This window comes from Pteronotus mesoamericanus, unplaced genomic scaffold (genome assembly GCF_021234165.1).
Source record: "Pteronotus mesoamericanus isolate MK-2021 breed Mesoamerican mustached bat unplaced genomic scaffold, CSHL_Meso_final contig_25, whole genome shotgun sequence".
Classification (NCBI taxonomy): Eukaryota; Metazoa; Chordata; class Mammalia; order Chiroptera; family Mormoopidae; genus Pteronotus; species Pteronotus mesoamericanus.
Window position 1 is genome coordinate 6,561,249 of NW_026555105.1, and position 20,766 is coordinate 6,582,014.

The 20,766-nt window shown below is 56.3% G+C and overlaps 1 protein-coding gene across 1 annotated transcript; it reads left to right on the forward strand.

The window, feature by feature from the left end:
- The first annotated feature begins 14,769 nt into the window (after positions 1 to 14,769).
- KCNG1 (potassium voltage-gated channel modifier subfamily G member 1) lies at positions 14,770 to 20,554 on the forward strand. The gene is made up of 2 exons (XM_054573370.1): positions 14,770 to 15,543; positions 19,784 to 20,554. The coding sequence occupies exons 1-2, from the start codon at positions 14,770 to 14,772 to the stop codon at positions 20,552 to 20,554; spliced, it is 1,545 nt and encodes a 514-aa protein (XP_054429345.1).
- The last annotated feature ends 212 nt before the right edge of the window (positions 20,555 to 20,766 follow it).

Genomic DNA, 20,766 nt, shown 5'->3' on the forward strand with positions numbered 1-20,766 from the left:
TGAGGGGCACAGCCCTCCCTGCTGTTCACTGACTGCCAGGCAAGTGTTCTCTCCCTGCAGGAACCAGAACATTCTGGCTGGGCTGAAGCAACAAGGAACTCTAGACAGAGCTTCATTAAGCTCTACACTAAGGCCTGTTAGTTGGGAAAGGCTCTGGAGAGAAAAGTGAGGGGGAGTGGCCTGCGGGAGGACCCCTGAAAGGAGGGGGAGGGCCTTGAGGGTGGCAGGACTCGGAAAAGGCTGGGGGGCAAACCACAAAGCAGGGGGGGCGGCGACGAGGGAGCAGAGGCCTTAGGAGGAACTGGAAGCCCCATCTCAGCGCTTTGCACAGCCGAGTGGGGATCCAAAACAGGACGCTGCAGCACCGTCTCATCAGGGAGGTGCCCCTGCGCTGCTCCGGGCTGATGGCACTTGGCGACAGCAGGGAGGCTGCAGGTCCTCCCAGGAGCAGGGACAGGGCACAGTTCTCTCGGTGTGGCCTTCACTGGGCTGAAGTCCTCCCCGCATGCAGACTTCTTGCAGCTCGTGGAGCTGCTGGCATGCAGGCTCCCCTGCTGGAACATAAGCTCTCTGGGGCTGGAAGCGTGTCTTCGGTACCCCAGTGTTTGCTCAGTCCTTAACGAATGTGTGTCCCGTGATCCAATGAGTGAACCAGAGAACAAGAAGCAAGACATCAAAGAAGAGAGTGCTTGACCATACCTCCAAAACTCAAAATTTCCCCCAGAGCAGGAAAAATGAGCAAGGGCTCCAATGTGCACGGCATGCTGCAGCCGTGAAGATGCGGTGTTTGCACAGAGGAACACCTCACATGGGGGGCTGGGAAAAGGACCGTGACATTCCAAAATGACCAGAGTCGGAGAGGCCTAAAGCGGCCCCAAAGTGCCCAGGAGACAAGGCACAACCTCTCAGAGCTCTAGCAGGTATCTTGGATCATTCGAGAACTAGAGTCAAGCATAACCCCTGCGCTGGTAGCTGGTGCCGCTGAGAGGCTCAAGACACCAAGGGGACTGTGTCCAGTCACACGGCTAGTCTAGTGGCACAGGCTGGACCAGAACCCAGGTCTCCTGACTCCCTGTCCCAAGCACCCTGGACTGGGAGCAAAGCCGGGGCTGGGGCGAGGCATGTGGGGCCCCTAACTGGGGCACCCAATGTAAGAAGGCGCCAAAAAGCTCAGTGGCCACACTAAGTAACACTTTGTGAGGCATTTGAGATCTTGCTCCCTGGCATATGTTGTCAGTTTGGCTCAAATAAACTCTTACAAAACACTTCTTAAAGATAAGTAACATATTGATAGAATATTTTTAAAATCAAAATCAATGCAAAACAAATCTATGATGAGCAAATTGGCAGCTTTGAAAGTAAAGCTTTAAGCAAAGTTGTGCCCTTGCATGTCTCAGCCTCACCCCCTGCACCCGGATCCCGGCCCCCGACCAAGGGTCCCAGGGTGATGACTGACTGAGACCTGCAGGAACTAGTTATGTGGAAATCCATAGGGAGGTCGCACCAGACAGGAGGGTGAAGCTTGCATGGGGTGTCCGAGGCAGAGAGAGGAGGCGGCAGCGGGGGGTGGGGGGCGGCGCCTGGAGCAGAGGGACTGTGGGAGAGGCGGCGGGCAGAATCCCCCCATCCCCACCCCAGTGCAACAAGCTGCCACCCTCCCCTCACGCACACTCTGAGTTAGGTTCACCAGCCCCCCCCCCCCCCGGCATAACAGCTAAGGGAGTAAAAAGGGCCCTCCACCCCCCCCCGCCAGACTCCCCTCCTAACTCTAACTAGTTGTCCTGCAAATCCAAGCCTTATTCATCTCAAGGGAGAGGACGGATACAAACATTTGGACAGCTCTGGGTAACCCTTTGTGCCACAGAAAAACAACCCAGAACTTTAGGGCTTCCTGACAGTTGGTTATGAATGGGAAGGAAAGCATATTCTTAAACCGCTGACAGCAACTCCCTTTTAAGGCATTTCCTCGGGCCAGAGACGCGCATCCTCCTCCTGCCCCCTGTACTAATAGCAGCGCGTTTTTCAGTGACAAGCTCCAGCTTCAGGTCAGACAGGCCTGGACTCAGACACTGCTTTGCCATTTACCATGTGACCTCAGAGAAGAGGGCAGCAACTCATGATTCCCTGAGCCTGGCGGTAGCTTCAACGACACAATGTGGGCCACAATGTGGGCTGAGGGGCAAACCGGAGGCCGGGGTTGGGGGGCGGGGCCCGACCAGAGGCAGCCCAGCTGTTCCCTGCGGGAGGTCAGCCAGATCTCCCAAAGCTTCAAAAGGAAAGAGTGTATGTGAAATCTCCCAATTTTTCAAGGATGGCAACTAATTCCAAATGAAAAGATTTTTTTTTTTTCTTTTTAAATCCAGCAGGGCCAAATAAACCAGGCCTTCGAGCCAGAGCTCACCTTCAGCCCGGTGTGTATCTCTGACATCTACAAATCGCCCGGCACCCCCGCCCCCCGCCCCAACCCCCGCTGTCGCCAACACCTCATAGGTGCTCAGCAAGCAACCGGTCAGTCCCATCTCTTCCTAAGACGTTCTCATCAACATCCATTTCCACAGAACAGCTTGGGAGGGAATGCTTCCCGGGCGGAAAATGAAGATATAAAGAGCTGAAAAGCTGGAAGGCTCTAAAGGGAGGGAGGAACTGAAAAGAGGGAATTCCTTAAAAGGCTTTAAAAGAATTTTATTGGACATAGTTTAGCACAAGTCAGGGATAAGACCAGGCAGTAATTTCACTCATGGGCACTGCAAGCGAGTCTGTGTGTGTGAGGTGGATGGCGGGGCGGGGCAGGGAGGGAGGGCGCCCTTCTTGGCGGTTTCTACCCAGCGTTTCAGGGTCTTCTGTTTGTCGGTCACGCCAACCTTTGACTCAGGTGCATAGTGTTTTAATAGGTCCAGCCCTTGGGTGCAGCTCCTCCGGAGGAGGTGCCCATAGGCTCAGCTGACCCTACAGGAGAGGTAGCAAGGCTTGGGTCCCCCAGTGGATCTGGTAGCTCATGTGGGCTTTGAAGTCAGACCCAGCTGGATTGAGTTTCAAGACTTCAGCATCAGTGGAACTTGTTAGAAGGGCCCCTCCCCAAACCCACTGAATCAGGGGGTGGGGGGTCAACCAAGTGGGTTTTCACCAGCCCTCCAGAGGATTCGGGGGCACATCCTCATCCCCTGGCAAGTCCTAGGTCTCTCGAAGACGATGAAACCTACCCCACAGGATTGCCCCGGCGCTCCCCCAACAATTATTTAGTAGCCTGGTCTGCCTGGGCCGGGCGGCGTGGAGGACGCTGAGAGGGTAGCACAGAGCCCTGGCCCTGGTGGAGCGGGACGTCTAGTGGGGAGAAGGTCGAGGCAGGAACGCATACATATAAGCACCGATTTTCAGACAGGAGGAGACGGCGCAGGCTCGATCCTTCACAGGGAGAGAGCTGTGTTTCTCAGCGTCCTCCACGGACCACCTGACCCCCAAAGCCCACCCGCACAGACCTCCTGTCCTACACACCCTCTCCAGTCCCCCTCTCCGGCAGCCCTGCCGTTGCTCAGGTATGACTCCCTCTCTCCTGCTTCAGGACCATGTTGCCTTTGCCATCCCATCCTCCCAGAAAGCTTTTCCCACATCTCCCAGAGACGGGCTCCTTCTCCCGGCGCAGGGCTCAGGCACCCCTCATAGTCCTAAGCGGTCTGTCTCCCCTCACTCTGCACCCACCCCGCTCTGCAAGTCAGCAGAGTTCCTGGTTCTGCCCCCTCCCCACAGCAGATTATGAGTTCCTGGGGGCAGGCGTGGTCGCTTCCAGAGCACTGGGAGCCAAGGGTTGCCGAATGCGTGAACACCCGAACCCTATTCCTCTTCACGGAATCCCAGAAACAGTGGACACCCACCACTCCCGGGTCTGCTCCCCGCCCTTAAGGAGAATGCCTCAGGCAGGGCCCACAGCCGGGTTTCTTCACGTCCTGTCACGGTTCCCCGACGGGGCGAGGCGATAGAGACGGGAAGGAAAAGAAGAAAGGAGAGTGCGAGGCAAGAGACCCTAAGCGGCTGGGTCTTCAGTGCCGCTCTCTCGCTCTCTCGGGTCCAACTCAACAGCCAACAAAAGCGCGACTCCTACCAATTCTGACGCGGCGCCTTGCTCTCTGCCGGCTGCGCGCGCACCAGGTGCGGAATCCCAGGCCCCGCGGACCCCCGGATGGTGGCGCACGCGAACCTGGAGGGAAAGGCACCTAGCCCCGCACGTGCTGTCCCTAAGAAGTTGACGCTGCAAGGCGCCTGCAGTCCCTGGCCCACAGTAGCATGAGGGGCCCAAGGGCAACGGTGCACTTGGACCCCAGGGAAAAGCACAGGACAGGGCGCACGTGGCCCCCCGAACGTGGAAGCGCGTGGTGCGTGGGGATGTTGCATGGCCCGTGGAGACCCTGCAGCAGCGACGCAAGAGTTCCAGGAGTTTAGGCGTCCTTGAACCCTCAGGGAAGGCACGAGCGACCCCAGGAGGCTGGAGCGCCAGCCGCCCCAGGGCGGCGGAGCGCGAGAACCACAGGAGCCGCCGGGCCAAGCGGCGGCGGGAAGAAGCAGAAAGTGGTGGCAGGGGGCGCTGCGCGCTCGCAGTCCGGGGCAGAGCTCGGGAAGGGACCGCGCGGAGCGCTGTCCATCGGAGGTGCACGGCCGCGAGCAGGACGCCCGGGCGCCGGGTGCCTGCGCGTGTTTCCCCTACTCCGGCTGCGGAGCCAGGCGGGCACGGCTCCCTGCCACCGCCCCCTCTCCCCGCCCCGCGCTCAGTCCCCTCCCTCCGTCCCGCCTCCTGCCCGCCTCCCTCCCTCGGCGGCTGCCGCTCGGCGCTCCCGACGCACTCGGAGCCCGGCGGGGACCGCGAGGCAGAGACGGGCGGCCCTGGGTCCGAGTGCGGGACCTGAGCCGGGCTCAAGGGTCGAAGTTTGCCCGCGGTTCCAGGAGGCGGCGCGGGAGCCCCAGGAGGCCGCAGCCCCTCGCCTCCTGGGCCCTCGCCTGGGACCCCCCGGCAGCCCGGGCGACGCCAGCTGCGGCCCGGCCAACTCCGAGGCGGGGACGCCGCGACGGGCAACTTGAGGTGGGAACTTTGCGCGCTGCAGCCTCTCCCGGCGCCGCCGAGCCGCTGGCTGGCCCCCGCGCCTGCGAACTCGGGCTCGGGCGCAGCTCGGGGCTCCCCTGAGGGCACCCCAAAACCTGCCGAGGAGGGCGGCTGGGGCGACGGAGGACCAAGGTTCAGCTGCGGTCAGGGCGTGGAGCGCGCTCCCCACGGTCACGGTGCGGGGCCAGCTGGTATTTTTCCTGAGCGGGTCACCCACTGAAGTGCGAAGTAGGGGAGGTGACTGGGAAGGGGGAGACATCCCGACGGATGCTGGGGTTCCTCGCTGCCTCGCGGAACCCTGGGAGGAGGGAGTGTTGGGGAAGGTGGAGGGGGGCATCTGTCACTCGTTCATTCACTATCCATAGGCACAGAAGGGGGCTTCCCAACAGTGGGCTTTCCTGAGTCATTCATTCAGCAACAAGCTTCTATTGAGTGCCTACTGTGTGCTGGGCGCTGGGAATCCCGATACAGCTCTTCACCTGAGGGAAGGTGGGTTGTCGCCACCTCAGCCTCAGGGTCCCCAGGATTGGAGTTTGGGGGTGGGAGAAGGAAAAGAGAGCGTTTCGTTCATTCACGCATGGATTGGGCAAAGATTGGCTGAGCACCTACTATGCGCAGCTCACGATGCCAAGAGCCCAACAGTCATTATTTCATTCATTTAGCAAACAGTTACTGAGGCCCCAGGGCTGGGGAGAGAACGTGAAAGGAGAGGGATGGGGTGGGGACAGGAGAGGGTGGAAGGCGGCTTGCAGCTTAAAGAGCAGTAAGAACTCAGACCCAGCCCCTCCCTGAGGAGGCCTCAGCCTGGACTGGGGTGGGGGGGCTGCTCTAGGAGCCCCCATGTGTGCAGGCAGGACGTGCCTGGCACGTTGTAGGATGGCCCTTCCCCGGTCATCCCAAGCCTTCTTTCTCAAGGGGAGAGGGGAGTCTGGAACAGGTTCTTGGATAGAAGGAAAGGGTCTTTAATAGGCTCCTTGGGCTGTGGGGCGGCAGTGGGAAGGAGGGCTGGAGAACACCGATCCAGCATTACGGTGGAGGCAGGCACCCGCCCTGGGGGTCTGTGAGTGAGTCGTCCATTCAGCAGGCATTTTCTTAAGCGCTTGCTATTCTTAAGCGCTTACAGGGTGCCAGGCAGCAAAGTCATCCCGGTGAGCGAGACAGACACAGATCCCCCTTCTCTGACACGTTGGGATAAGTACAAGGGAAGGCAAGAGGAGGGAGCAGGAGCTGTGCTGATTCATTGGGGGAGGGGACACGGGGGAGGCCCTGCCTCTGTGAATCTGAGCAGAGGGTTGTCACTAGGGTGTGTTTGATACCCACACATGTGACTGCAGTTGGAGTCACTCTGGGATATGGCTCACCGGAGCCTTTCTCCAAGGAAAGTTTGGCACTGCGGGAGACCAGCCCCAATGCCGGGCCGGTGGCGGGGTGGGGGGGGGGGGGGCACGTGGCCAGGGCACCGGCTTCTCAGGCTCTGCTGGACCTGAGCTCCGCCCGGCGCCCGCTGCCCGCGAGCTCCACAGAGGCACCAGCTGAGTGGGGGACAGTCTGCGAGATGGGCCGGGGTGGCCCCGGGGGGTTGCCCTCAGCAGTCGCTCCATTCCCTGTCACAGCCCATTCCAGCGGAACGATGTCTGTCGCGGGACACACTCAAACCCATGGGGAACCATAAATGTGCTGGGAACTAGACAGCCTTCATTCCTGCACTGAGGCTGGAGGACTCAGCTGCCCGCCCTCCCCCGCCCCCGAGCCCATCGGGGCAGCTCTGGGATCTGGGCTCTGGTCCCGCCACCACCTCCAATTCTCTGCACCAGGCACACAGCTGGGCTCTGGCAAGAGGCGAGGGAGATGCCGCAGGGAAGGGAAGAATGGAGAGATGTGCCCTGAGGGCAGGGCTAGGAGACAAGGGTTGAACCCCCTGGAGCCTTCAAGGGCGTCTGGACTGGGCTGGCCTTTCTCCACCTCCCTTTTCGGATTCGTGACAAAGAGTCCAGATTTCCAGTTGCCAAACATATAGGGGTCTGGGAAGCCACTCTTGGTTGACTCATTAAACCCAGAAATGGAGCCCCTGAGTGAGAAATGGCAGCTGGAAGAGCTACTCCAAATAGAATTAACAAAAAGGGGGAAGCAAGAAAGTCTAGCTGCAAGCACTCAATCACTGTTGGCCATTTTCATTGTAAGGCAGGCTGGGAGAACGTGCTACCCACAGGATGGGAACTGTGCGTCCGCGTCTCCCCTGCTCTGTGGGGGCCTCCCCCCACCCGCCACCGCCCCTGACAGGCAGGCAGGCCGGCCCCCGGCTGTCCCTCTTCCCTTCCTCACCCCGGAGGCCGCAGCCCTAACACTGAGGAGATGGAACGGAGGGATTGTTCAAGTAGCTGTCCCTCTCCTACTGCACCAAGGTCCCCTCTTCTCCCCCAAGCCTGCTCCTCCTTTGCTTATGTCTGTGTTCCCCAATTTCTCCCTGCAAGGAGGCAAATAGAAAAGGACCGTCTGGCTCCCACCCCAAAACACCTCCTGGTGGAAGGCAAATGTGCATTGGGTGTTACTTTGCAGCAGCTGAGTAGGGAAGCCCCAGAGGCTGCCTCTGTCTTGGGGGGTGCGGGGTGATAACTCCGGCATGTCTACTCAGGTGGCGGCAGGTGGGGGATGGAGGGAAGAGCCCAGGTCCCAGAAAACATGCTCCCCAGAACTTGGGCCCCAGCTCAAAAGAAGCTGCACTGAGGTCCAGACGGGCTGGATTATGGTAAGGATGGATGAGGGATGGCAGGCGTCTACAAAAGGCTCTCCACGTGGGGACAGCATCCCTCGGAGAGCCAACATGCCAGGACCGGGGCCAGGCTAATGGCTGAATCCATTTTGATTAACATTTTAATTGGAGATTAATGCAGCATCACCCAAGTCTGAGTCACCCCAGCCAGGAGCCCTAACCCCGAACCGGCCCGAAGAAGCCGCTCTGGCGGGGGACGGGCGGCCTGGAGAGATCAGTGGGGTCCGCTGACACCTGCGTGGAATTAGGCGGTGACACAGGTTGAGAAATGTGGCGTGAGGAGGAACCAGTGCCCCAGGAGCTCAGGAAAGAAATGCTTTTCTTTTAGGAAGTTGCTTTGGAGGCTGTGTTAGTTTGCCACTGCCAGGTATACCAATATAGTGGCTTAAAGCAACACAGATTTATCGTCTTCCAGTCTTGTGAGATCGGAAGTTCAAAATGAGTCTCGTTGGGCTAAAACCAAGAGGGCAGCAGGGTTGTGGTCCTTCTGGGGGAGGATCTATTTCTTTGTCTCCTGCGGCTTCTTGAAGCTGCCTGTACCCTTGGCTCCTGGCGCCGCATCTCACCGACCTCTGGTTTCATCATCTCATCTGCTCTGACTCTGACCCTCCTTCCTCCCTCTTATGAAGACCCTCGTGATTACACAGGCCCCCCCACTAGATAATCCAGCATCACCTGGACCTTCTCTCTGTCCAAAGATCCTGCGTGTAATCGCACCGGCAAAGTCTCTTTGCCATGTAAGGTAATGTACTCTTAGATTCCAGGCATTAGGATGCAGACATCTTTGGGGGACCGTTCTTCTGCCTACCACTGGGGCGTGGCTCATCAGGTGGGGAAACTGAGGCTTGGCCACAGGAGGGACTTGGCTTCACTGCCAGGTGAGAGGGAGAGCCAGCCCTGAAGTCCAGCCTCTGGAAGGTGTTTTCTCTTTCTCCTTCCTCCTCAAAGAAAGGAAATGCAAGGAGAGGGACGGGGGCGGGCTTGCTGCACAAAAGCCGTTCTAGCAAACACTTGCGCGGGGCACAGCTCCAAGCGCCGAGAAGGCTGGGCGATCAATGATCACCCCAGCTTACAGCTGAGGGCGCTCAGGCACAGAGAGGTGAAGTCATTTGCTTAAGGGTGCACAGCCCCTCACCCCTGGCTGGTGCCAAAGGGGAGCTCTCCTGCCCAGAGGCCAAAAGGGCAACTCGGACAAAGCCGGGCACCGTGTTGATGTCTTACTGTGCTCCTGTGCAAACGCACACTGCGAATCAAGATGTTTCCCCAGCCGTGCGCGATTGTCTGCCTCTCCTTATCCCTAAAGACTTTCCGAAAGCTTGTCAGAGAAAATAGAGATGAGAAATGGAGACACATGTATTTGAACCATAAAAAAATAAATTTAAAAGAAAATACAGATGAGAAACCCAGGTGGTGGCAACACGCACACTACAGGGAAGGACCTGGTGACCCACGTCCCCAGAACACCTCCGGGGAGGCCAGGAAATGCAGAGTCAAAGGTGTGTGGTTTGGAGTCCCGCAGGCTTCTTTTGATTTTGGCTTCATCACTTATCACATGAGTTAATGAGTTTTCACTTCTTGATGCCTCAATTTCCTCATCTGCAAAATGGGGAGCCAGCGGTAATGCCTGCCTCTTTGGGAAGGATGTGGCTCATGCAATTAAGGCTCTTTCTTACACAGCACCTGGCACTTAGTGGGCGTCAGGGAGGCTGTGGTTGCCGCCGGCACAACACTAGGGCTGTTTAGCTCTCTCTCCGCAGCCCCCCTCCCACTTAGAAGAGAGACAGAGAGCTCCCTCCTAAGGATGGGCATAGGATGGAAGAGCAGAGACCCCTCTGCCCCCACCCCCCGCCCTCACTGGCATCAGACGCCAACCATGGAGCAGCCTCATGGTGGAGTTGCCACTCGAAACTCCTCACGGTTTAAACTATCATTTGTCTTTGGAAACGTGTACCCAGCCCTCAGCCATTGCTTATGAACATCATCTTTCTCCCAAGAGGAAGGACCAGAAATTGCATGAGAGTGTCAGCAGATCTGCTGGCCCACGGGCACACTTCTCCTTGCATCCAACCTGCTGGCCACAGCAGATCTGCTGCACCCAGCAGGTTGGATGCAAGGAGAAGTCTGCCCATTCTGTGCTTAGCAAATCCCAGCGTCTGACCCTCCCCGGGCGCAAGCAGACTGAACAAAGTGTTCTTTTTCCCTCTCCTCCATACTAAGGCATCTACTGCGACAGGATAGCTTTCCCCATGAGGCGCTGAGGCTCTAACTCACAACTGATGGGCGTCAAGAGGAAAGCAAGGAGGAGCCATCATCACTCATTGAGGGAGTTTCCTGCAGGACAGAAGGCGGCGGGCTGGAAGGAGGGCTTCCTCAAGAGCAAGGGGAACTTGCCTGAGGCATTCCCCGCACAGGAAGTTCCTGCTTCTCCCGTGAAGCTCCCCAAATGGGGGACCCACAGAGCCTTCCAGAACCCCAAGGACATTGAGAGGTTGGGCAAGGGGCTCTCCTCCAAAGCCCAGGGCAGCTCTCAAGCCCCCAGCCCCTGAGGGATCTCTGGACATTCACGGCACCCTCTCTTCCTCTCTTGAGCACACGGGGGACTTTCTAAGGGAACCTGTCAAAGTGCCTATTGCTGGGCCCCCTTCTCAAGCATTCTGGGCAAAAAGGTCTGGGGAGAGGCTGGGAAATCTGTATCCGCTGGGCACCAGGGCGATTCAGAGCCCAGCGGCTTGGCTGTGCCTGTGTTCATTTGTCTTTTTGTTCACCGGGATTAAAGCCCAGACAGAGCCGTGTTAGCCACGCTCTGGACTTCGCTCCTCATCCTTGGCCCGTGCTGGGCCGTGCCATTCAGTGGCCCCTTCATCCCAGTCCCCACTCCCCACGCTTGTTCCCCTTCCCCTTCTCTCCCCTCCCCGGCATCCTCTCCATGGTCGATACAGATCCTGACATGTACGTGAGTTTCTGCAATACATGTAACGTGTGTGGTCATTCATATCAAGAGCACAGCGCTATAAACTTCTGTTTCTTTTTCCACCTGCCACCATGGTTTTAACACCTAAATGCATTGCCAAACCTACATCTAGTTCGTTGCTTCTGATTCCTGCGCCATCTACCAGACTCCCTTGTCCGTCCCCCCACCCCACCCTGTCAGACGCTGGGGACCTAGCATCACTCACAACTTGGGATGCACATTCTTGTACCTTGTTTCAGTCATACATCTGTTTCCCCAGAAGCAGATCCTGAGTCAAGGGTTTGAGTGCAAATAATTCATGACTGGCAACTCTGCCAAGACCACTGTAAATCCAGACCTGGGAGATCTACCCCGCAGTGGGATTCCTGGGTCATAAGGCACCAGCATCCTTCATCTCCCTGAGCACCCCGGTGGTCGCCCTTGGCTGGTGGAGGGGGGATAGCAGACACCCACCCCCATAGCTAATAGTGCAGCAGGCATCCGTTGTGTGTCAGGCACTGGGGCCGTCACGTCACCATGTCATTTGCTTTAGTCTTCAGCACAACCCAAGAAGGTAGGAGCTATTCACATTCCCATTTTATAGATGAGAAAACTGAGTCTCTGATGTAGGTGACCAAAGTTACAGCAACTGGCCTTGAACCCAGATCTCCTGATTTCAGAGACAGCAGGCTCCTCTGTGTCCCTGGCTTGGGCCGGTCAGCAAGTTGTCCCTCAAGCTGGCTGCTTTTTCCTACACATCACAGGTCCTCAGAGGTCGATCCCTATGAGCCACCATGCTCTCGAGGTGACAGGCCTAACGCTTCAGAGAAGTTTTAAAAGACCAGATTTTTTGCAAGGGTGTCAGGCTGGGCAAGAAGGGGCATTGGGGACTTGGGGGCTTGTTGGATTTATGACCTTCACTCGAGACTCGAGACTCTAGAGCTTGTGGAGCTGTCCCTTCCCGCCCCCCTGCACACAGCAGGTTGGATGCAAGGAGAAGTGTGCCCGTTCTGTGCTTAGCAAATCCCAGCATCTGACCCTCCCCGGGCGCAAGCAGACTGAACAAAGTGTTCTTTTTCCCTCTCCTCCATACTAAGCCATCTACTGCGGCAGGATAGCTTTCCCCATGAGGCGCTGAGGCTCTAACTCACAACTGATGGGCGTCAAGAGGAAAACAAGGAGGAGCCATCATCACTCATTGAGGGAGTTTCCTGCAGGACGGAAGGTGGCGGGCTGGAAGGAGGGCTTCCTCAAGAGAAGAGGGGGTTGCACTGTGTGGCTGTTACGAGAGCTCTCTGGGGCTTGCGCAACCAGAGGAATGTTCCTCAGCTCCATCACCATTCTTGCCAAATAGACTGTTGTTTTTCCCTCTTGTCTTTGGTGGCAGAGATGGAGCAGCAGAGATGAAAACAATTATCAAGGATGCGGAGTCGCCTGAAAGGGACCCCATTACTCCTGTGGGGGGTGGCAGCGGCTTAGCCTGAGTTGGGCTCTCATTTTAGGTCAAGTTAAAACCGTTCCCGACACGCTGAAATTCAATCATTTTTATTTCAAACACAGCTATACCCTTGTTTTCCAGAACCCAACCTGTGGAACTAGTTTTCCGCAAAGAAGAATGAGCGACAATTTGCTTTTGTAGAAGGATTCCAGTTAGGAAGGAGCCCCTTTCCAATGTGGAAACCCCCTGGCTCCTATTAAACACTGTTTCTCATCCAAATAGCGTGTGTGTGCGTGTGTGTGTATGTGTGTGTGTGTGTGTGTGTGTGTGTCTTTTCCCTGAACTAGTCCAGAGCACAGATTGACGCTCAGGCACTAGAAATGGGTTTCCTGGTGGAGTTGATGGATTTTGCTGGTACCACGTGCTTCCCTGGGGGACTGGGTTTGGGGGAGGGATGGTGCTTTTAAAAAGCAAAATATCAGACTCTTACTTCTTTCCTATGGATTGGCTTAATTCTAGAGAGCTCCATTGCTATAATCGGAGGGTCTCAAACTCAGATGCCTACAGGGGCCAGGAAGGGAACCTACATGAGTGAAGTAGAGCGGGTGTTCGGAAGACAACAAGGAGAGGTGGGGACTGTGGTGGACGGCTCATATGCGTGCCCTGCTGGAAGGGGACAGCCATTTCTCAGCTGGCATTTGGGCCAAATATTGCCAGATAGTCTGGTTTTCAGGAAAAAACCAAGAATATGAATTTTTACATGAAATTTCTCCATTTTCAAAATCTTCCCCAAGCCAGACAAAATATTTGTGAACCAAAATCTGCTCATGGGCTATGAGTGAGCAAGCAATCTCATTCTAGCCCTGAGGGTTGGGAAGGAAGGAGTCTACCTCAGCTGATATGATGACCTCAGTTTCTCAGAAGTGCCCCCGCCATGTCAGCCTCACCAGCAGGAAATGCATTCATTCAGCGGGCACTTCTTTGAGCTCCCATACTGCTGGCCGCAGGGATTCAGAGAGGAGTAAAGTACAGCTCTTCCCCCAAGGACCCAAGAGTCCAATAAAGGAGCCAGGCTTGCACACAGATAATGCTGAAAATGGGCGATAAGTGCAGTGAATATAAATGAAGAGGGGGCGGAGGGACCTCGATGTGGCTGGAAAAATCCAGGAAGGCTTCCTGGAGGAGCAAACATGCCTGTCCTTTTTCATGCCTGTATCCTCAAGATGGTATGTGCTGATTTGTGAATGAACATGGCGTTGTTGTCGTAATTGTGCATTTGTTTGGACATTGCTTCTTACTTATGGCCAGTGATATGGGTTTTCTGATTATGGAAGCAATACAAGTTATCCCTTTAAGATAAATACAAAGAGTAATAATTATTATCATCGAGTACCTACTGTGTGCCAGGCACTACATTAAGTGCTCTTACATACATAATTCATTGAATTGTCTTGATAATTCTATGAGCTAGGTCACATGGTCATACCCATTCCACCGATGTGGAAACTAAAACAGCTCCAGGTTGAGCAGCTTGCCCAGGCCATGGGGCTCCAAAGTCTATGCGCATACCCACAACACCAGGGCTCTTCCTCCTGGGCACCGTGGACTGGGGGCTGGGAGGGCAGGTAGTTCTCTGCTGCGGGGTCTGGCCTGTGCACTGCAGGAATTTCAGAAGCATTGTGGGGCCCTATCTACTGCGCCGATAGCATCCACCAGACATGACCATCAAAAATGCCTCCAGACATTGTCACGGCCCCTGGGGGACAACACTGGCTCCGGTTGAGAACCACTGGTCTATACTAAACTGCCTTTCTAATCCAAATAAATACCAAAATAAGAAAAAAATGGGGCTAATGTGCAATACAGTGTTAAGTAAATGATGGGCCAGAGGTTGCCTGCCGGTCCCGTGAGCTGTCAGCTCCGTGGGTTCGGGGCAATGTCTGATTCTGGGCTTGGCTGTGAATCGCCAGTGCTTGAAGCATTCCTGGCACACGGAAGCTCTCAGTGTATTTATACAGCTGAGGTGGATACGGAAGAACTGTAACATTTAGGGGCTGCTGAAGGATGGTGTTGCTATTTTCACTCGGAAGTGATTGTTTTAGCCAGCTTGGGCTGCTGTAACAAAACACCGAACTGGGTGGCTCACAGAGAGACATGCATCGCTCACAGTTCTGGAGGGGGACCTCTGAGATCCCGGGCGGGGCTCGGGGAGGACCCTCTTCCCCGCCTGTAGGTGGTGTCTCACAGGGTGGGGGGACAGGGCTCGCTGGTCTCCCTCCCTCTTCTAGTAAGGACACTAATCCCCTCACGGGACCCCACCCTCATGACCCCATAGTCACCTAATCACCTCCCGAAGTCCCCACCACAGAATCTGGGCCCACTGAAGGGTAGGGCTTTCCCCTCTGAACACGGCCGACACCATTCTGTCGGCTGAATCAGCATCATCAGCTGAGACGCAGGACTCACCCAGGGTCTCTCCTCCCTTCTCGCCCCCAGGCCGGAAAGGGATGTAAAGGCCCAAAATGACCCTCTTACCAGGAGACAATTCTGATTACGACTACAGCGCCCTGAGCTGCACGTCCGATGCCTCCTCCCACCCAGCCTTCTTCCCGCAGAGCCAGTCCCTCAAGGGCGTCTTCTACCGCCGGGCGCAGCGCCTGCGGCCCCAGGACGAACCGCGCCTGGGGGGCCCGCCCGACGACCGCCGGCGGCGGATCATCATCAACGTGGGTGGCATCAAGTACTCGCTGCCCTGGACCACGCTGGAGGAGTTCCCGATGACGCGGCTGGGCCAGCTCAAGGCCTGCACCAACTTCGACGATATCCTCAACGTGTGTGATGACTACGACGTCACCTGCAACGAGTTCTTCTTCGACCGCAACCCGGGGGCCTTCGGTACCATCCTGACCTTCCTGCGGGCGGGCAAGCTGCGGCTGCTGCGCGAGATGTGCGCCCTGTCCTTCCAGGAGGAGCTGCTCTACTGGGGCATCGCCGAGGACCACCTGGACGGCTGCTGCAAGCGCCGCTACCTGCAGAAGATGGAGGAGTTCGCCGAGATGGTGGAGCGGGAGGACGAGGAAGACCCGCTGGAAAGCGACAGCCGCGACAGCGAGGGCCCCGCCGAGGACGAGGGCCGCCTGGGCCGCTGCATGCGGAGGCTGCGCGACATGGTGGAGAAGCCGCACTCGGGGCTGGCGGGCAAGGTGTTCGCCTGCCTGTCGGTGCTCTTTGTCACCGTCACCGCCGTCAACCTCTCCATCAGCACCTTGCCCAGCTTGAGGGAGGAGGAGGAGCAGGTAAGGGCCCGAAACTGTATGCGAGGAGGCGCGCTGCGGTGAGGGACGGTCTCTCGGGACCAGAGACAAAGCTGCCCGCTAGGCCACCTCCTCCCAGGAGTCCACATCCTTCCCAGGGCACACTGTCGCCTCCTCCAGGAGGCCTTCCCTGGCTGCGCCGGCCGAGTAGCATCCCCAGTCCCTCCTGACATCGCGTCTACATGTTGTCGGCCACCTCCACATTCAAACACAAGCTCCACGCCTGTCCTGGTCTAGGCACTGTGCCCCAGTGTCTAGGACAGTGTCCGGCACCCCAAGGCACACCGCCACTCTGTTGAATGAATGAGTGACTAACTGGGGACGTGATTGCTGATGTGCCTGGCCCTCAGCTCAGCCCATGACAGAGACCATCAAAATGTATTTCATTGACTTAAGTTCTTTCTCCGCCTTCCTAATTCCTTTGCTTAAAAGTATCCCAGAAACATTTTCTGGGTTCTGAATATGATTTTTCTGATAGGTATGTATGTGTGCACATGTCTTCAAATAGTGAACATTTCTTTGTGTCAAATAAGAGAAGGCGTGACAAGTGTTTGCTGCGGGGCCTGAAAGGGGTGTGCACTCCACTCTCAGGGCTACCGGGGAGCGGGCAGTTAATAGGAACTACACATCCAATCTTTTCAGTGAATCTCCCAGCAACCCTGCGGGGGAGGTGCTCTCTCACCCTCTTGACAGATGAGGACGCTGAGGCAGAGCGGCTTGCCCAGACCCAGGTCTGTCTGAGTCCAAGTTCTGTGCTCCTAAACGTGGCTCTGTGGGCTGCACAGGGCCCACATAATAGAGCCCCACACAAGTGAGTTCCTGGCCCGCACTGCACTTCCCAAAAGTTTGACTTGGTCGCCAACATTTAAAAGCAAGGCATTTTTCATTTAAAAATTCAAACTCCTAGCTTCTCTTAAAAATCTATACAGTTGGGCCGCCCGGCCAGCCGCCCTGCACGGCAGCTCTCGGCGGGAGCTGAGTCCGAGGGACATCCGCTCCCCCCTTCAGCCTCCTTCTGGATGAGACCCGGGGCCGCAGGGCCTTTAAGTCAGAACCCCTCCCCACACATGGGGTTCTGGGAACAAGTCTGAAGACAGACTGGAAGGGTTAGACAGGTACAAGTTGTTATGGGCATTGGAGAAGTAGGTATGGCAGCACGAACTGAACAGAAATATCATGGCAGCCAGCACTTATTAAGCGCTGGCTGTGTACCCTGCATGGAACATTAGAGCTACTGACCACGGGAAGGGGTTTCCACATACGTACATAATGGAAGAAGCAGCAATACTTTTGCATTTATAAGAGGGTTTCTGGCTCATGTTTATATGTTGAGTTTTAAAAACAAGTGTTAAGGCAACAGCACTCAGCCGGTAAAGTTAACTGTTGGTAAGCATAAGGGTAGTGACGAAGAAGGCAGAGCTAGAGCCAGACGGCCTGCATTTAAATCTTATTTCCTCCACTCCGGCTGTGCATCTGTAGGCAAGTTACTTAACCTCTCTGTGCTTCAATTTCCTCACCTCCCCCCCGCCAAAAAAAAGACAAAGAAAATGCTCATCATTCGAGACCTGTCTGCAAGTACCTGTACTGTGATTAGAATAGATTTCGGTTCAGCTCCAGCATATGTAATCCCGATGTCCTCAGGAAAATACGAGTAAAGCCACTGTTCTATTCAACTTCTGACAGTTGCTCTTTAAACATAATACCTCGCCTTTTCCAGGATTCAGTGGCAATACTATTCTTTGACTTCGCTTGGGGGACCCGTGAGGTTCAGTGTTTCAATCCCTCTTTGAGCACACATTTGAGTGTCTGCTGCATTCAGGTGCCACAGGGGAGGCACGGGCACCAGGACAAGTCTTCCAGCCTCAAAGAGCTTCAAGTCCAGTGGAGGGAGGACAGTGACACACCACACCCCCGCCCCCGTGACCACACGTGGGAGACGCAAGCTATGAAAGCTCTCACAAGCTTCCCGTCCCAGAGGTCTGAGACCTCGGAGCCCCACAAAGTAGTAGCTCGTCCCTCCGGCCTCTGACGTGTTTCCGGAGAGAGAACTACTGCAGCAGGGCTCATAGAGCCCGGCTGTGCCCAGGAACCACAAGGTGCCCCAAGCTAGAATCTTCCGTGCCTTCCTCCCTGCCCAAGGCCCCTTCGAACTTGCGGTCCACAACCACCCAGTTATATTCCGCAGAGACCAGCTGGCGGCCCACCTGCCGAACGCAGCCCACAGATGTGTCTGAGAAGCCCACTGAGTATTTTCTTTGTACTGAATTATCACAACATTTAAAACCCAGGAGATTTCATAGAAAACTCCAGATTTCCAGCTTCTCTCAAAAGCCCCAAGGAGACCACCCCAAGCCTGAATTAGCGGTTCAGAGGCAGCGATCAAGGGGTCATAAGTGATGGCCTTGCACTCCGGCCATCGACATTCACCACAAATGGCCCACCTCCCACATTTCCTCTGCCTGCCTGGCCTTGAGCCACCGCCCCTGTCTGAACGCCAGCCCAGCGCTCTCCCATCCACCTGGGCAGCAAATGAGAATCGATCATGGGCAGCATGCGGGACCTTCGCAGGTGAACAAACTACCCCATCTTGTGGGGGTACTGTCTGTTGGGACAGGGAGCATGGGGGTGCGGGGCAGAGACAGACAATAAACATGATAAATAAGTAACATAAAGCATATTAAAAGATGATAAGCACTATGCCCTGGCTGGTGTGGCTCAGTTGGTGGGAACATCATCCCATAACCAAAAGGTTGTGGGTTTGACTCCCGATCAGGGCACATACTTAGGTTGTGGGTTTGATCCCCAGTCTCAGCACATATGGGAGGCAACCAGTCAATGCTCCTCTCTCACATCAACGTTTCTCTCTTTCTCTTTCTCTTCCTCTCTCTCTAAAAGCAATGAAAGAAAATATCCTTGGGGGAAGATTTTTAAAAAAAAAAAAATATATATATATATATTAGAAGATGATAAGCCCTGTGAATAAATAAAGCAGGATAAGGAGAATCAGGGTACAGGGCAAAAGAAAGGGGTGATTTTAAACAACGGGGGGTCAAAAAGGCCCCCCTTGGTGACGCTGAAGGAAAGAGCGGGAAACAGGAGGACAGGACCATGGGCGCGGAGCAATCCTGCTGGGGTGAGAAAGTCAAGGCCGGGCGAGGGGGTAAGCCTGGGCGGCAGCGGGGGCGGGGAGGGGGCCCATGGGGCTGGAGCAGCGAGCAAGGCGGGCAAGGGCGATGAAGTGGGAGAGGTGGCAGCCGGCCACATGCGGCCTGGGAGAGTGGCACTATCCCTCTGAGTCGTGGAGGTGCTGAGCAAGGATGGCCAGGATCTGACTCAGGTGCTCAGGGTCCCTCTGGCTATGTATGCAAAATGGATCGTAGGGACAAGGGGGCCCAGGGCGGAGGTGCCCACACCTGGCCCGGTGACAGAGGATGGTGGCTGGACCAAGGCTGGGCCAGTGGACACAGTGAGAAGTGGTTTGAGCCTGGAACCATTTTCAATGAAGAGCCAGCAGGATTTCCAGAGGATTACATGGGAGGCGTTGGGAGGAGGCCAAGTCTCCTGTCCTGAGCAGAGGTAGGGTCGCTGCTAGCTAAGAAGGGGAGCCACCGGCAGGCGCGTAAAATCAGGAGCCCAAAGAAACGAGATCTTCTTTAATTTTTATTGAATGCATTGGGGTGACACTGGTTAATTAAAATTATACAGGTTTCAAGTGTACAACTATAAAGAAATTAGATCTTAATTGTTCCCACCACAAAAAAAGCAATGATAATTCAGCAGTGACACAGCTGTCAGCTCTACGGCAGTAACCACGTTGCAACGCGTAGATGTATCCAGTCGGCATGCTGACACCTTCAACTTACACGATGTTGTATGTTAACTATGCCTCAATAAAAATAAATTTTAAAATCAATCAGGAGCCTATTTGGGACAGGAGGAGCTTGTGGCTCCCATCAGGCGCCCCAGGGGTGACATCGAGAAGGCAGCCGGCCTGTGGGGTCTGAAGTAGAGGGGCACGTTCTGGGCTGGAGAGAGAGATGGTCAGCGTCAAGATGACACTTCAAGCCGTGGCGACCGCAGGGTGTGAGCGTAACTAGAGAGAGGCCCTGGGGCCATACAGCACAGACAGGCAGGTTGGCCGCGCCCAGACCGGGTCTCCTCCAGGTGGCCTCCTGGCCGGTGGGACCGCTGACCTCTCCGGTGACTCTCCCCTCTGTCCCAGGGCCAGTGCTCCCAGATGTGCCACAACGTCTTCATCGTGGAGTCGGTGTGCGTGGGCTGGTTCTCCCTCGAGTTCCTCCTGCGGCTCATCCAGGCGCCTAGCAAGTTCACCTTCCTGCGGAGCCCGCTGACCCTGATCGACCTGGTGGCCATCCTGCCCTACTACATCACCCTGCTGGTGGACGGCGCTGCCTCCGGCCGCCGCAAGTCAGGCGCGGGCAACAGCTACCTGGACAAGGTGGGGCTCGTGCTGCGGGTCCTGCGGGCGCTGCGCATCCTGTACGTCATGCGCCTGGCCCGCCACTCCCTGGGGCTGCAGACGCTGGGGCTCACCGCCCGCCGCTGCACCCGCGAGTTCGGGCTCCTGCTGCTCTTCCTCTGCGTGGCCATCGCCCTCTTTGCTCCCCTCCTCTATGTCATCGAGAATGAGATGGCCGATAGCCCCGAGTTCACCAGCATCCCTGCCTGCTACTGGTGGGCTGTCATCACCATGACAACAGTGGGCTACGGAGACATGGTACCCAGGAGCACGCCCGGCCAGGTGGTGGCGCTCAGCAGCATCCTCAGCGGCATCCTCCTCATGGCCTTCCCGGTGACCTCCATCTTCCACACCTTCTCCCGCTCCTACCTGGAGCTCAAGCAGGAGCAGGAGAGGGTGATGTTCCGCAGGGCCCAGTTCCTCATCAAAACCAAGTCGCAGCTGAGCGGCATGTCTCAGGACAGTGACATCTTGTTTGGAAGTGCCTCCTCAGACACCAGAGACAAGAACTGAGCCCTGAGGACGCACCCCGTCCCCGCCGCCACCACCAGGACACCCCCAGCCCTGCCTGCCCTCTGTGGCTTGAAGCCATCGCTGCAGAAAACTTCAAAGGCACGTGCTGATTCCAAAAGTGTCCCTGGCAGAGGACTGACCCAACCCACGCCCCAGGGAGGATGCTGACAACATCCACAGAGGGGTCCTGCCCTCCCCGGCCAGCAGAGCTG